Raw genomic sequence first — 15,576 nt, forward strand, 5'->3', positions numbered from 1 at the left:
TATTTATCATGATCACTATTGAGCAACCCGAAGAAATACTGGACGAGTTATGAAGTCTTTTTAAAAAACTGGGAATGCAGCTCCGAAAGTATCTTCTAAAACGTTGTGTCAGCCAATCTTTTATATTACTTTGGGGAATTAACAGGTATTTTTCCCAAACAATGAAGTATTTATGTTAACTGTAAGTTAATTGTAAAGGTAATTTAAAATGAGAGGTTTTGAAATGTATGAATGAGCTCTTCACGTTTTCGAAGGATAGCATAGAGCATAGTTGCAGCTTGAAATGTAGTAAGAACTGCGTAGTAATAGCATTTATTCTGTTTTAGAAGCACTGGAAATATGTATGATTCAAGGTCAGAGTGGCTGGATGAGGTAATTCTTCTGAGAAAATGTGAAGGGGCCTCTCGCAGTGCTTACTTACAAATAAATAATATGCATTGCTTTCTGGATTAAAAATATGTATCAACAAATGTATAATCGTTTCTGATAACAAAAAATATATCATTAATGTCATGATCATTATGACCGTAACGTTATTTAGCGTGAAATCGATGTCATTTCTGAACAATCGGTGTTCATACTAAACTGTTTTCTTTCCTGTAAATCATGTTATTCATATTCAGATGAGCTGACATTCGCTTGTTTTAAATATCGATCCCACTTGTTTTTGTTGACCGTGACGTTATTTCAATTTGATTCCCGGTTTATCACGTTATCTTGCGTCATGTGATTGCGATATGAAACAATGTATACAGGCAGTGTTAGCAGCTACAGATATAACGTGAAGTATCCCGGATAAATTAAAAGGTAACCCAGTACTACAACAGCTATAATTGATCTGTAACCACTGCACTTCGTTCTATTAAAAGATATTGTGGTCAAGCACTATAGTACTACATTTCTATAGGTACTGTAACACTAACATCAACAAGAACAGATCATCTAACTGCTTCAATCAATTTCTTCCAGGAATAGGTGGAGAAAAAAAGTTTGTGAACCATTTTACAATCATAGTCCTTTACAATGCTGCCTTTTTTTTCTGCGGACGGAATCGTACAATTCTTGTTCCCACGCTCTTCCCCTTCCATGTAGGTAAACAATGGTTCTACGGCTCTCCGGAATTCTGCGGAGGCTCCAGCAGTTTCCTGAAAACAGGCATTTCAGTAGGTTCCTCTCGGCCAGCCGCACCGCAAATCTTTTCATTGGACGGCCGGCGAGTCGGCAAAGTCCCTTGAGCTTCAACAAGACACCCCTAAGTGAGGGAATTATTTTAAATTCTTTCAAGAAAAACAATAACCACAGTCGTTATTCCAGTATTTACATTAACTGCAGTTTGCAATCAAGTAGTGTTTTTACTTATGGGAACCTCTTCGTTGGTGTTTCGAATACACGGGAAGCATTCCCTTTCCCCCTGAGAATGCAGATGCGGATTCTCTCGACTACCGCCACCAGCCCTATAACAAAACAGGGAGGCCTGCCTGGAAAAAGGCCACCCAAGGGACCAAGGACCAAACAGCCATCCAGAACCAACCAGCCCCCACAGGAAGACAAGGTACCTGTCTCAGGTCCTGACATCTGACATTGACCTAGGCCTCAGACAGGGAGGGAATGCAGTCCTCTGCAAAATGCATTGAATCCCAATTCATGAATGTTTGCAGTATCATGTCAAAATACACTTTTTTTCTCTCAAAGTGCACTGATTTATTTCGTTTTCATTCAAGTTCTGAAAAATCACTCATAACTGTAATGGACTTTCTTATTTTGATTTCTGCACAGGGTGTGATGCAGTGCATTGCTTATGCAACAGCTGACCAGTATCACTTGCCGACATTGTGCCATGACCTGATATCCCATGGATATGCTGAAATTACAGACTTGCCGAGAGGTACGTTTTTAGAGCAATAGACATATTAGTCTTTTAGACCAAATTCCTGGAGTGACTGACAGTGCCTTGCTGTCAAAATTAATTGTACAACCATTTTGCTATTTTCCTCTATGTTTGGAGTGAAAGGTGTTCACATATTGTGTTAAAAATGGTGTTTTATGCAGATGAGATAATGTAAAAGATTAATATGTTTAATACATCGTGCACAGTATCCACTGTATCTTTCTTTTTTTAAAGAGCAAGGTTCAAACTGTGCTTCCCTCTGATTCACAATTTTTAAAGGTTTTTACTGTGCATGTTGCTTGATACTGCTGTTGACAGCTGTTTTAAATTCAAAGGTCTCAGTATAATTCAGTTCTGACATTAGCTGTTGCTTGGACAGTCTTACTTAGATGTTGTAATGGGAAGTGTTTTTTAACACAGGTTTTAAAAATACATTTAAATGCACATGTGATTTTTTTTAAATGTGTATCATCCTTGTTTTCGTCAACTCAGATACAACTCAGAATCTTTTGAAGGTTGTGTTCGTGTCACAAACATTCTTTTCCAATATCTGCTTCCTTTCATCAAAAAAGATAGAATTCTATATAATCACGATGCAAAATCTACCTGTCAACAAGTCATGTGAATTAAAGTGATTATTTTATATGGAGTTAAAATGGGGATCATCTTAAAATCTTAGCATTCTGATACAGGGGGTTGTGCAGTAAAAGTTGCATTGCAAGCACTGTGTATTTTCATTGTATAACATTTATAGGTAAAAAATTACAGGCTTGTTTCTTTAATGTTCATTTTGTTGTATATGTTTCCATCTTTCTTAATATTTATCCTAGATGCTGCAAATGTCCTAGTTGTTGGTACAGAAATGGCTTCAAAACCAAATGACCAAGCAATGATCTTTTTCTTCAGGTAAGTAGAACTTTTGCAAACAGATTTTCAAGGAGGCATGCTTTCCTTTGCAACAGAAATGTTGCCTGATATGGCTGAGAGAGAGGTCCCTGCTACATTCTATACGTAATATGCTTGCCTGATCAGATAGGTGCACCCTATCTTCACAGTCACTAATGAATAAATGGTCAAAGAAAGCCAGGTTAAAATTATTCAATGCATTGGTAAGATCTTATTTAGAATATTGTGTACAGCTTTGGTTGCATTGTTGTTTTAGTTCAAAGAAGCAGTCATTTGTAAGGATCTACCCCAGGATTGATATTGAAACTAAGACATGAGGAAGCCGAGAAGATGTGCATTTAGGATTGAAATCATAAAGCATTTCTTTACTTCTTTCATGGGGGTCTAGAACAAACTGCCCAGCTGTGTTATTGAAGCTGAATTTTTGTGTATTTTTTCTGGCACTTATGTTGTAATGAAGCCCTGCATTTCCATGGAATCCATTGCTGACAATGAGTATATTTCTTCTGGCACAGGGAGGGCTCTGTCGTCTTCTGGAATGTGGAAGATAAGACGGTGTGTATGATGAGAAGCCTTAGAGACACCTGATTACTGATGCAATCGTTGTTGTTCCTTTATCAATTTTTTTGGTGAAGCTGATCAAAAGGCCACTAAAAGATTGATAATTGTTGTTTACTTGACCCATTTTGTTCACTGGGATGATCAATTTGGTTACATCCGTTTTATTTTGAAAATGAACGGAACAATCCAGTCTGCACAGAGGACAACGTCATATTTTGTATGAAGACACTTGCATTTGTTTCTTATGAGAGAAACACTATTCCAGGTTTAAGAGCATACACCTTGTTTTATTTTGAACATATGTCATTGAGTTTCATTTTCCATGTTCATAACAGTGTAGAATTTGTTAAGTTGTCTTGTTTAACATTTGGTTTCATAACTTGCCTGCTTGGATTTTTAAGGTGCCCCCGGATGTTTTTCAGGATTTTTAAGATTTAAATGTAATATACTAAAGCAAAGTCAAACTATACATAGCTAAATTGTAAGTACTTCATTCTTGCTAGAAGGCCACAGTCAATATAGAATACGTTTCGATTGTTTATTTTGGTAGAGTCATCAGGGGTTTCTTTTTTACCCTAACATGTGACTCCTGAAAACAGTAGTTCTTGTTTCCTAGATGAAACATGTTATGAGAATCCTGGAGAATCATGAGATCCAGCCATACGAAGTAGCACTAGTTCACTGGGAGAATGAAGAGATCAACTACACAATTGGGGAGTAGGTTTTAATATCTTCTTCTAATTCAATTAGACAAAGTAAACAAGTCTTTTTCTTCTTTTTTGATATCAGAGTGCTATATATTAAGTGCAAGCTATACAATCTTTTTATTTAAAAAATAAACCTTCACACATAAGAAGTATTTCCTATGTTTTCTGTGAATTAATGTCTTCACTTTAGAATGCACTGTATCTTAGTGTGGAGTTCAGGATCAATACTATGGAAAAAATACTTTATGTCTTGTATTTCAGGTAATAACTTATTCTGAGATCCTGAGAACCACTATTATTGCACACAGACAGTGGCCACTCACCTTACTGTGTGAGATGTCACAGCAAAGGGAATAAATACATAACTTTTCAATTTTTGTTTCATATTAATTCTGTTTGCTGTTTTCTTTTTGTTTTTGTGCTTTGAATTGTGTGGAGTTGGTTGTGTATATAGCTAATATTTATTGCTACTTCAAAGTGTCGCAAATGATTGCAAACTACTTTACAGTAACAAAATATGACAACTGTGAAGACTTTTGCAAGTCACTGTAATAAATGTGGAAGTGTCCTTTTGAACTTTAATTATATGGTTCATCTTACCCGTTGAGATGCATTCGGACTGTAAAAAATCTGGGAAAGTATGTAGAAAATTCTAGTACATGTTTTTACTTTGTTTCACAAAGTTTTTGAAATTTCAGCTGGTACTGCCTCTAGCATACAAGGCAGGTAAAATGTGAACAAAATACACAATAACCTGTATTGTGGTTTGTTTGCTTTTCAGTGGTACCAAATTCACATAAGGGACTTCTTTATTTGCTTTTGTAGCAATGCATCTTGCACGTTTTAGAAGACAATCCTAAGATGTTTGAAATTTTTTTGAGTAGTGGTTCATTAGGTGCCACTTCAGATAATTAAATATTTTACTTTAATCTATGTAGTCTTCATCTAGTCCTCTCTTATAAAGTACAGGTTTTACTCAGTTTTCCTTCTGAAACTGACTCAATCAGTGTTTGATATAAAAAATTCCTTTAAGGTAAAAGCATTCTTTTTCATATCCTGTGCTGTATATCGCTGTCCTTGTTTTTTCAGAGGAAGCTCAAAGTTGCATCATGGGAATATCTTGCTAAACTCAGAGATAGATCTTGAACAAGTAGTTTTGGAAAAGTTTGCATTTTCCAATGCACTCTCATTATCAGGTAAGATAAACTCATTTGTTTTCCCAGTACTGGAATCTTGATTTCTTATTGCTCTTCTTTGCATTTAAGTGCATTTTCAACTTCCTCTAGTTGAAGGACCATTTTTTTTCTAACCTTATTAATGTGCAGCAGATCAAACATCTTGCCTACCCAGAAAATAAGGATCAAAGTTACTTATTTACTTTGTACATTGTTGTCACGTGCCAGTGGTTCCCAGCCCTGGGCCTGCAGGACCACTGTTTCTTCTGGTTTTTGCTCTAGCTATGTTCTTAATCACAGGCTAATGGATTTCAGGTTTCTTTTTGAAGCACACTTGTATACATTTTCGGTTCTTAAAAGGTTAAATGGGATTTGTAATTGGTATCAACCCTGAACCAGTCTCTGATTTCAGAACTGCCCTCATTCAGGTCTACTTTCTGAAATGTAAGCTATTCTGCAGAAGGAGAAATCACTCATTGTGGGAGCATCCGATACCAGGTCATTCATACCTGTGTCTGTTCATCCTCAAATGATCAACTACTCAGAGCTGTTTAGTCAGAAATAACGGCAAGTAGGTGGCATGGAGGCTCCATTAAGTTCCATGGGCTGATGTTGTTGGAAATGGTACTCTTGAAGTTGAGTTAAATAAAAGACTAAGCAAGCAAGCTGATAAGTTAGGTCATCAAGCTGGGGTATGTGAAAAGACAAATTCCTAGTGCAAGAAATTGTATATGGCCAATAAAGTACTGTATGTGTTTGGACTGTGGGAGGAAAATGGAGATCTCACAGAAAACCCACATGAACATACAAACTCCATGCAGATAGCCCCCCAAGATTTGCACTGCAAGCCCACAATGCTAACCACTGAACCACTGCACTACCCCTAAAATGCATCACAATTGTTAAATTCAGATCTTTGCGTGTTTTAAAGTTGATGCACTAAAAAAAAAATACCACTTTATGATTTTCAAAAAATGGTTTCACGTTCGTATTCTGAATCATGACAAGAGTCATTCTAGATGTGCATGAATTCCTATGAACCTTACAGTATCTGTAATATCTATAATATATATGATATGCAGTACATTTTTCTAGATTAAGCCAAGTAATGTATACTCTAGCATTTATTTTTTTGCAACAGTATTTGACTAGTAATGTGTTTTATTTATCTAGTCCTCTAACAGGATGAAATAGATGCTGGGGTTTTTTTAGGGAAGTTTAATTAACACCACCTATTATTTAACACAGTTCAGTGTTTTTCTAGTACTTTATATTAGGGGGTGAGTGCACAGAATTTCCACCTGGGGGCTCCATTTTCATCAGCTCCAGTCTGTTTTGCCTAATGGATTTGCTTGGAATTAGGCCTAACCCTAGGGGTGTTCAAATCTGTCGGTGTCCTTGGGTATCTCTTGTGGCTCAGTGGTACTGTTACCATGGAGATGCTAAGCCACTGTATCACAGAAATACAGAAACAGCTGCCCTAGAGGACATGAAAATTGGAAATGCATTCTTTAGATTTTGGGTGCTCTTAGCTGCTGCTTTTGAAGGGCTTGAAAATATTAAGTTTAAAGCTGTGATAGCTTAATAACAATTTGTGCCTTTTGATATTCAACTTTTTCCTTCTTGACAGTCACAGTTTTTGATTTGATTAAAGAAATAATCATACTAGAAAGTGGCCATTTAGCTATTAACCTTGAATACCAACAATTGAGTTGAAGTGGAAGCTGTGAAGTAATTCTAAGAATGTATTATAAAGCATGCACAAACTATGAAAGTGAGCTCATCAGAATAATTATCTGATTTAAGTATCTGCTTGTGCCTAAGTTTTTTTGTTTCAAGTAACTTATGTGACTTTACTTGTCTGTTGTTTACTACAGTAAAGTTGGCAATCTGGGAGGTATCTCTGGATAACTTTGTGGAATCTATTCAGTCAATTCCAGAGGTAAGATGGTGAAAACCCACACACATAAGAACGTTAAAAAGATTTACAGTATAAACACGAGGAAGCCATTTGCCCCATGTAGCTCATTTGCTTGCTAGCAATGATAGATCCAGTGATCTCATCCAGATTGTCCGTAATGTCATAAATTCCTACGGGGATACGAGCATTCACTGTTCTTTATTATAATGCTGAATTAAGCAGAATAACATAGAAGTGGATTCATTAGCTCATGGCGTTCATTAGCTCATAGTAAAGGAATTCATTCTTAGACACTGTGACTCACTGTTTTGACTCTGTGATTTAGACATTTCAGGTTTGATCAGAGGTCACTTCAAAAGTGACAGGTGGCATTCTCCCAGTGGCAGCACAGTCAGAGGTAGGGTGGGGATTATCTGGTCAGGACTCGGTCATCTCTCTGCAATGCAGTGACCCCTATAACTTCCTGAGTACATGCAGGCTTGTGAGGTGATGCCTTTGAGGACACTGCAGATCTTAAATTGTGTCTAAAGATGAACAGCTCAATGGCTTGGCATGTCAGAGGAATTCATCTGCACATCCTGATTCTCACTCTCTTCCAATACCAAGTGGGATGTTACTGAGAGCTAAGATGTAAAGATAAAATTGATGACTCTATGGATCATTATATCATATAAAAGAACTGGCAATTCTAAATATATGATTTGGGGGGCAGACAAAGCTGAAGTTATCCTTGTGCCAGCCTATCAGACTGAAAGAGCACCATGAAACACTACATATTGTCAGGTGTGTCTACTCCCAGTTTGGTTTCCAGCTGGAGTCCTGGGAGGTCTGTCATGACTAACATTCACTTAACAAAGCTGGGTAGTACCCAGCACCCCTCCACAGTAAGCAATACGTACCAGGGGCCTGATCATTTCTGAGTTGTCAGTTTAGCCCATAATCTGGGAATGTGTTGGGAACCCCTTAACGTATGCAGTCATGTTTCCACTATTATAAAATAAAATATTCATGTTGTACTGCTTATTATCAACATTTTAACTGTAATAACTAGCACATTTTAACATAAAAATCACCACAATCTTTTCTTAAATCTGCTTTGTGAACACAGTTTTTAAAATTGACACTTAAAAACATGCTGTCGTTCTAAAGAAAATAGGAATCGAGAAGTTTAAAGAGTTTAGTTAGGAAAAATACTGGAGTTTATTTAGATACATCATTTTCATCTTCTAGATGCTGAATGGAAGGGAAATAATATTAAAAATAAACAGAAAGCTGTATTATGTAGTTAAAAGTATAGATCTTAAATCAAGAGATGTTATGTTAGAAACATACAATACATTAGTAAGATTTTCTGTGTATATTTTGGTCATGGCAATACAATAAAATATATTGCAGTTCTGGAATCATTCCAAAATGGAACAACCAAATACAGTCCTAGGTTTAAAGGAGTATCCTACAATTTTTTTTTAGACCATGGCTTTTTAATTTTAAACAAAGAATACTATGAGGCAACCAAATTCAAGTAGTCAAAATCCTTAAAGGCACAGAAAGATAAATACAGTGTTCCTCTTTAGAATCATTGCAAAATTTACCTGAAGAGCATAAGGGCAAACAACAGTACAGTAAATTTAAAATTGAGAACAGAAGGTATTTTTTACACAGAAGGTTATAGAGGCCTAGAGTAAGCTACTAAGCCATGGTATTGAAGCTGATGCCCTGGCTTCTCCCCAAAAAAAGACAGAATGAGATGCTAGGATCAGTTATTTCCTAAATAACAAAATGAACTACTGTATATAGGCTGAGTGTCCCATTTCATTTGTAAACGTTTTTATTTCTGAAAGAAATCTTGCGTAACATTGAGCCTTGGGAGAAAAAAATTAAGAGTTTGCTGAATCCAGTTCTTTTGGTAGTTTTTATTTGGTTTTGCTTTTTTTAAAAATATATTAACAAGCCAGTATGTTAATACAGCACTATTGCTTAGTGCCTATGATACTTTAGAGCCAGCGCTACAGTGAAGGGATCCCAGTGAATCCAAAATGTTGCTTCAATTTTTTTTTTTCAGTTAGGCGAAAAATGATCACCATGGGAACCAGAACTGGTTGCTAGGTTCCAGCGCTCTCCTGCAGAGGTGGAAGGTTTCCCCAGCCGAGACGGGCTTCTGTAACCTAGGGCTAGACATTATTCCATGACTGTTACCCACTCCACTGAAGGAGGACAACTTCCCACACCAGCTTAAACAGTTTTATGTGTGGTTGGTGGTTCAAATCAAGAACATTGTGTTTCAAAGATATATACTGTATTTTTTTGCAGTTGGTTGTATATTGAACTAATTATCAAAGTTTTTTGGAACAAAACATTTGGATATACTAGTTATAGAGGATCTAAATGTGTCTGATTTTTGTTGTAAGAGGCTTCTAGCTAGAAATTTGATTTTGTTTGAAGGGATATTAACACACAAATGACAGGCGAATAGTCTATCAAATAGTCTACATTTGCTTGATTAACAAACTCATGTTAGAGAGTCCCTCTTTGTGATTCTAGGAAAAAAATAATTAATTTCTTTGTGATTCTCTAGGGGTTTGACACCGTACAGCAGGCGAAGTCAGGGGGAGAAACAAATTCTAAATACAGAGACAATACTTTGTCTTGTTTCCGTTATAAATTTTGAAACATCAGTTTGTTTTGTTATACCCACCCACTCTGGGAGTTTTGCATGTTGTGGCTCCCAGCTACAAACCCTGCAGCCGCACACAGGGGAGAATGAGAAAGTATAGGCAGACTCCACAGACACACCAACCATTAAACCACTCGTCTTTTGATACATCATAGGCTCCACAACCCTGTACCGGGGGTTCAGTACATCGACAACACTCTGTGCCTTCAAGGGGGAGGCCACAGTTGTTGCTGTTTCGTCAAGAGACAAAGGAACTCTAACTGACGAATCCCGCCCTGCTCTTGGTGGGTTCAGCTGAGTGTGTGCTGCTTCTGGAGAATCTGGGTCAGAGTCAGCCTGTGGCGTGACCCAAGCTCAAACCTGCGATCTCAGAGCTCAACCTGCACTCAGGTCCTTTACTGGTTGGGCCACATGGGAGACCCTGCAGGGACAATTTGAATGAAATTAGGCGTCAGGTCAGAGAAAGAATGCTGCTCTTCTGTCAGCCCATTTACTGCTTTTACATTTATTTGCATACCTTTTGACCACACCAATGTAAACCATTGAAATTCTAATGTAAATAGTAATTAAGTTGTTCTTTACATTGAGGATTGGTTTTAGGAACCATAGAAAAGGAAAGAGGACAGCAGCAGAATAAAACATGGGGTTTTAAATGGGATTGTTTTTATTCTTTTTTTTAAAGATACCAGCTCTCCAAAGTGAAATAGAAAATAAAGATGCAAAATCTGTCTCTAAATATTGTACTGCATTTGGTCTACAGCACAGCTAGTAAGAAAGAGTATGTACCATGAGGTCAGGACAGTAATTGTGCAAATACATTTCACCAGCTACCACATCATTCTGTGAAACTTGGGATTTCTGCAACCCTTAAAGTGTATGAGACAGCAGAGTGAAAGTATCGCAGCTCTCCACTGAAGTGCTCATTATTGCAGGTACTTGAATTCACTACTCTCGAGGTGAATTTCTGTGCAGTGCTCTGCTCTGTTGCACTTCAGTGATCCCGGGGTATGCCTCGTTTTACATAGGGGATGTCCAGACTTAACTCTGGCTCTTTTTACGCCCTTAAAAGAAACCGCTCTCTTTTAACCCAAGACGGTGCAGTCAAGTATATCTGTTGCACTAATTTTAAATAACTGCAATTCAGCTCGGTGCTTACAAAAAATATTTAAAAGTATTGTAACTTGTAACGTCGACAGTGTCAAAAGCACCGTATCAAGTGATATTTAAAACTATATTTTTTTTTTATCACAGACCTCAGGTTTTCTGATAAAACTGTCCCACTGTGCTTGTTTTAACTGTCTTAAAATAAATATGTCATTTCATATCTTTAGAATATGAGAAAAGTTACAAATGATGTAAGGCCATTTGGCTCACTTGACCCATTTCCCACTTAGCAGCTTAGTGATTTAGGGATCTCTGCTGGCTATTACTTAAAAGAAGACATGGTTTCCACTTCAACAACAATGTTCCTGTTCCATACTCCCACAACCTATTGTGTAAAACGTGCCCCCTGTTCGAATGCACTTTCACATGTTTCCACTTGTGTGCTCTGGCCCATGTCTTTCTGCTGCAGGGCAGTACATATATTCACAGCACACATGGTCAATTTCACTGTCTATTTGTATGTTAAAAACAGATGTTGAAATCGGGAAAAAGGGTCAAACTTTCTCGGGCAGAAGTCATGCAAAAAATCGGAGAACTGTTTGCACTAAGGTAAAGTATTTTTATTGTCTTTAGATGACTGATGTTCGCTTGTGTTGCCAGTGTATTGTATACAGTGAAAAGTGTTATTTTTCCTCTTTTGCCATCTTTTATTTCTGAAATTGTTAGAATCCCTAATATACACACACATTCGCAATGAATATCTGAAATAAAAATTATTCTGTAGAGTTGACACTGGATTACAAAGTGACTTCAATTGACTGATTAGATGGACAGCCTTCTTAGAAACTAGACTAAATGCTTGAGAGATTACTCATCTTTTGAATAAATGGTTTCTATGTATTCCTTCTATTTATAATAAATAAATCCACCATCATAAATATGATCCATAAATCATATCCTTCAGTTTTAAGTCACTCTGATTGAATGTTACAACCCACTTATGCTATTTTAAACTGCTTATTTGTGTAACATTTCTATTCCTATTATTGGAATAAGGAATTGCTCCTGTGCGTTCCCTCAGAAAGATTTGCAGTATGATAAAATCACAGTAGTGCGGTGATAATAACACCTGGAACCTTCAACAAAGAACATGGTGTAACCAAGGCTAACCTGCAAATTCAGTGGGCAATGTGTCATGTTAAATATTCAAAGTGGCCCCTTTCAGCTTTCTGATGCCGTATCAAATTCAGCATGCTAAAAGGTTGACAGAATTGTGAGTGAAGATACAGTATCCTTGAAATATGACGCAAAGTGGGAAAGGACAGTTTCAGACTATTAAGTACTATTTGTGGGTACAGAAATGCGTCTATGTTTGGTATTGTATTTTGTTTGTTTTGCTTGTAGGCACCGTATTAACCTGAGCTCTGATCTGCTTATCACCCCTGATTTCTACTGGGACCGAGAAAACCTTGAACAGCTCTATGACAAGACTTGTCAGTTCCTTAGCATCAACCGCAGAGTCAAGGTAGTGGAATATGTATCATGTGAAGGAATTCTTTAGAACTTTAGTTCTTTAGAACTGGGACTTTGGCTTTGAAACACACAGGGTAAACAGAATGCTACTGATGAAAACATACTTGTGGCAGAGTTTTCATATGGCTCGTTAAATCCCTTCCTTGCATTTTAAAAAATAATTTAAACCACATTTAAAATTATATCATTGCAAGCACACTACCAGAACAGCATGTCACTGGTCATCACTGTTGTCTTTATATATTCTATAAACTGTGTAATAATAATTCCTTACACTTATGTAGCATTTTTCTAGACATTCCACTCAAAGACTCCCCTCCACCACCACCATTTTGCAGAACCCACCTGGATGATGTGACGGCAGCCGTAGTGCACCAGTACACTCACCACATCAGTGGGGAGGAGAACACAGTGATGAAGCCAGTTCATAGATGGGGATTATTAGGAGGCCATGATTGGTAAAGGCCAATGGGAAATCTGGCCAGAGTGCCAGGGTAACATCTACCCCCTACTCTTTTCAAGCAAAGCCCTGGGATTTTTAATGCCCACAGAGAGACGGCGCCTTTTTACAGTACAGTGTCCCCGTCGCTTATCTGGGGCATTAGAACCCACACAGATCACATGGTAAGCACCACCTGCTGGTTCCACTAACACCTCTTCCAGCAGCAACCTTAGTTTTTCCCAGGTCTCTTATCCAGGTACTGACCAGGCTCACACCTGCTTATCTTCAGTATGATCCAAGATGTGAGGTTCAGGGTGATATGGCTGGTGGTTTTATGTCTTCTAATTAAGTTGTATATCACTTGGTGGATCCATGGCTCCTTCCACAGTGCATCTCTAAGAATGCAGTGCACTAAAAATACAGTAGCAAGGATGAAATATGCAGGTCTGTGGCTGGTAACATTTGAATTAGATGACGTAATTCTATGTTTGTTTTATTTGATATTTTTCATAAGAAAGGTGCCAAACTCAAATGTGATTGGAATTCAGCAGCATTTTCCCCTGATTCCATTTATGCCTGAAATAACACATATTAATGTCTTATAAATCCCCTTGAGAGAGGTTATTCTTACCCAAATGATGATGTGTTGTTGCAATAGTAATCCTGAACAGTACAGGAGCAACTGCAGGCTCAGACTTTGGGTGCCTGTGCTTGGCTGAGGAGCCAGTAGTGTGACACTCCCATCTGTGGGATTATGACTTCACACCTTTTAGTCAGGCCTCCCTGAAAGGTTTTTAGGTGAAATAGTGCAACTGCAACTTTCTAGAGGTTAATTGTGTGTTCTGGAGCTGCAGGTGCCCGCCTATGTGTTCTGTGAGATGTTCCTGTTTTGGCATGGTCTTAGTGAACAAGTGTGGTCAACAGTGATGTCTCCGTGTCGCTTCCAGGTGATGAATGAGAAGCTGCAGCACTGCACTGAGCTGACTGATCTCATGAGGAACCACCTGAGTGAGAAACACGGCCTGCGTCTGGAGTGGATGATCGTAATTCTGATCACGATTGAGGTGAGAGTTGCCAAAACGGGCACTTACAAATGATTGTGAAACAATATGTGGGCACTGCATTCTGCTTTGTGATCATAGCCGTAAAAAATAACGCATCGAAGCATGTTCTAGTTTTCACAGACAAATAACTGTATTAACCTGTCATTTGTATTAATAGTTTCATACCTAAATATACAACTGACACTGTAGATATCAGGTTTTTGTTCGTTTTCATCGGGCCTAGGAGCAGTATTTCCTCACATTTTGCAGTTACCTCTGTTTGTCCTGAATCATGATTTCTGTGCATAGTTGTTTAGGGTTAGAATTCAGGTTTAACACAAATGTGATCTACAGCCTTGTGCAGCTGTACTTTAATCCTTCTACTTATTAAAAACACAACAAAATGAGTGTCATGATCCAGTGACAAGATTTCTTATATAATTTCTTTCATTTGTTTTAGGTGATGTTTGAACTTGCCAGAGTGGTCTTCTGATTGGTAATGCTGTACTGTCATGTGTTCTATACCTGAAATAAAATTATCAGTGTGAAATGATAGAAAGTAAACTGTGAACCAGTAAGATCGCATGGTTTTACATGTCAGTTACATGTGCTTTACATTAAAGAGGAAAATTCTAAAAGTATGTCTTATTTAATTCATTTCTACAGTTTTAGGCATTGTTGAAGGTTTTTCTTTAGAGATTTTAATGAACAAAGGAGACCTTAATTAGATCAAGCCACTACCAGTGCATTTTGAAACTCAATTTTATTCAAGATCATTGCATTAAGAAAAACATTTATAACAATTTCAAAGTAATTGCCAGAAGGACAGTGTGTCAAAGAAATTCAGAATGTGTTGTTAACCTCCACAATGCCTAGATGATGATGATGATGATGATGATTATTGTTACACTTATGTAGCTTTTCTAGACACTCCACTTTACAGCTCCCCTCCACCACCAGGTACAGCCCCACCTGGATGATGCGACGCAGCCATAGTGCGCCAGAATGCTCACCACACATCAGCTATCACTGGAGAGGAGAACAGAGTGATGAAGCCAATTCATAGATGGGAATTGATAGGAGGCCATGATTTGTAAAGGCCAGGGGTCAAAATGGTTCAGGACACCGGGGTAACACCACTACTCTTTTTGAGAAACATCATGGGATTTTTTATGATTACAGAGAGTCAGGATCTTGGTTTTTACATCTCGTCAGAAGGACTTCACCTTTTTACAGTATAGTGTCCCCATCTATACTATACTGAAGCATTAGGACCCACACAGACCACAGGGTAAACCCCCCCATCCGGGCCCCACTAACACCTCTTCTAGCAGCAACCTTAGTTTTTCCCAGGAGGTCTCCCATCCAGGTACTGGCCAGGCTCACACCTGCTGAACTTCAGTGGGCTGCCAGTTGTGAGTTGCAAAGTGATATACCTGCTGCTAGGTAAAGAATGGGATCACTGTATCAGTTGGTGCCAGGAGTCTGAGAACAGTCTTTAATGAAATGTCCATGGCCGTCTCGGCACTAGTACAACAATGAGGCGATACTCATGAACCCTGTGAAGAACCCTCTTGATTTGAAATTCCATTCCGTGTTATTAATAAGTTTGGCTTTGTCTC

At 37.9% G+C, this 15,576-nt stretch overlaps 1 protein-coding gene across 2 annotated transcripts; it reads left to right on the plus strand.

The window, feature by feature from the left end:
- The first annotated feature begins 19 nt into the window (after window positions 1-19).
- On the plus strand, window positions 20-14,592 carry rmnd1 (required for meiotic nuclear division 1 homolog). 2 transcript variants are annotated; one of them, XM_088939304.1, is made up of 12 exons: window positions 20-145; window positions 1,093-1,552; window positions 1,777-1,885; window positions 2,719-2,794; window positions 3,310-3,349; window positions 3,972-4,072; window positions 5,152-5,258; window positions 7,115-7,179; window positions 11,469-11,545; window positions 12,341-12,461; window positions 13,859-13,975; window positions 14,415-14,592. In XM_088939304.1, exons 2-12 carry the CDS (start codon window positions 1,100-1,102, stop codon window positions 14,445-14,447), a joined length of 1,299 nt encoding a protein of 432 aa, XP_088795430.1. In that variant the 5' UTR covers window positions 20-145; window positions 1,093-1,099; the 3' UTR covers window positions 14,448-14,592. The 2 variants fall into 2 exon arrangements, with proteins under 2 accessions (XP_088795430.1, XP_088795438.1); XM_088939312.1 differs by lacking the exons at window positions 3,310-3,349; window positions 3,972-4,072 and having other exon boundaries at window positions 29-145.
- The last annotated feature ends 984 nt before the right edge of the window (window positions 14,593-15,576 follow it).

The sequence above is a fragment of the Atractosteus spatula genome, chromosome 2 (genome assembly GCF_055471065.1).
Source record: "Atractosteus spatula isolate fAtrSpa1 chromosome 2, fAtrSpa1.hap1, whole genome shotgun sequence".
In the NCBI taxonomy this organism is placed as follows: Eukaryota; Metazoa; Chordata; class Actinopteri; order Semionotiformes; family Lepisosteidae; genus Atractosteus; species Atractosteus spatula.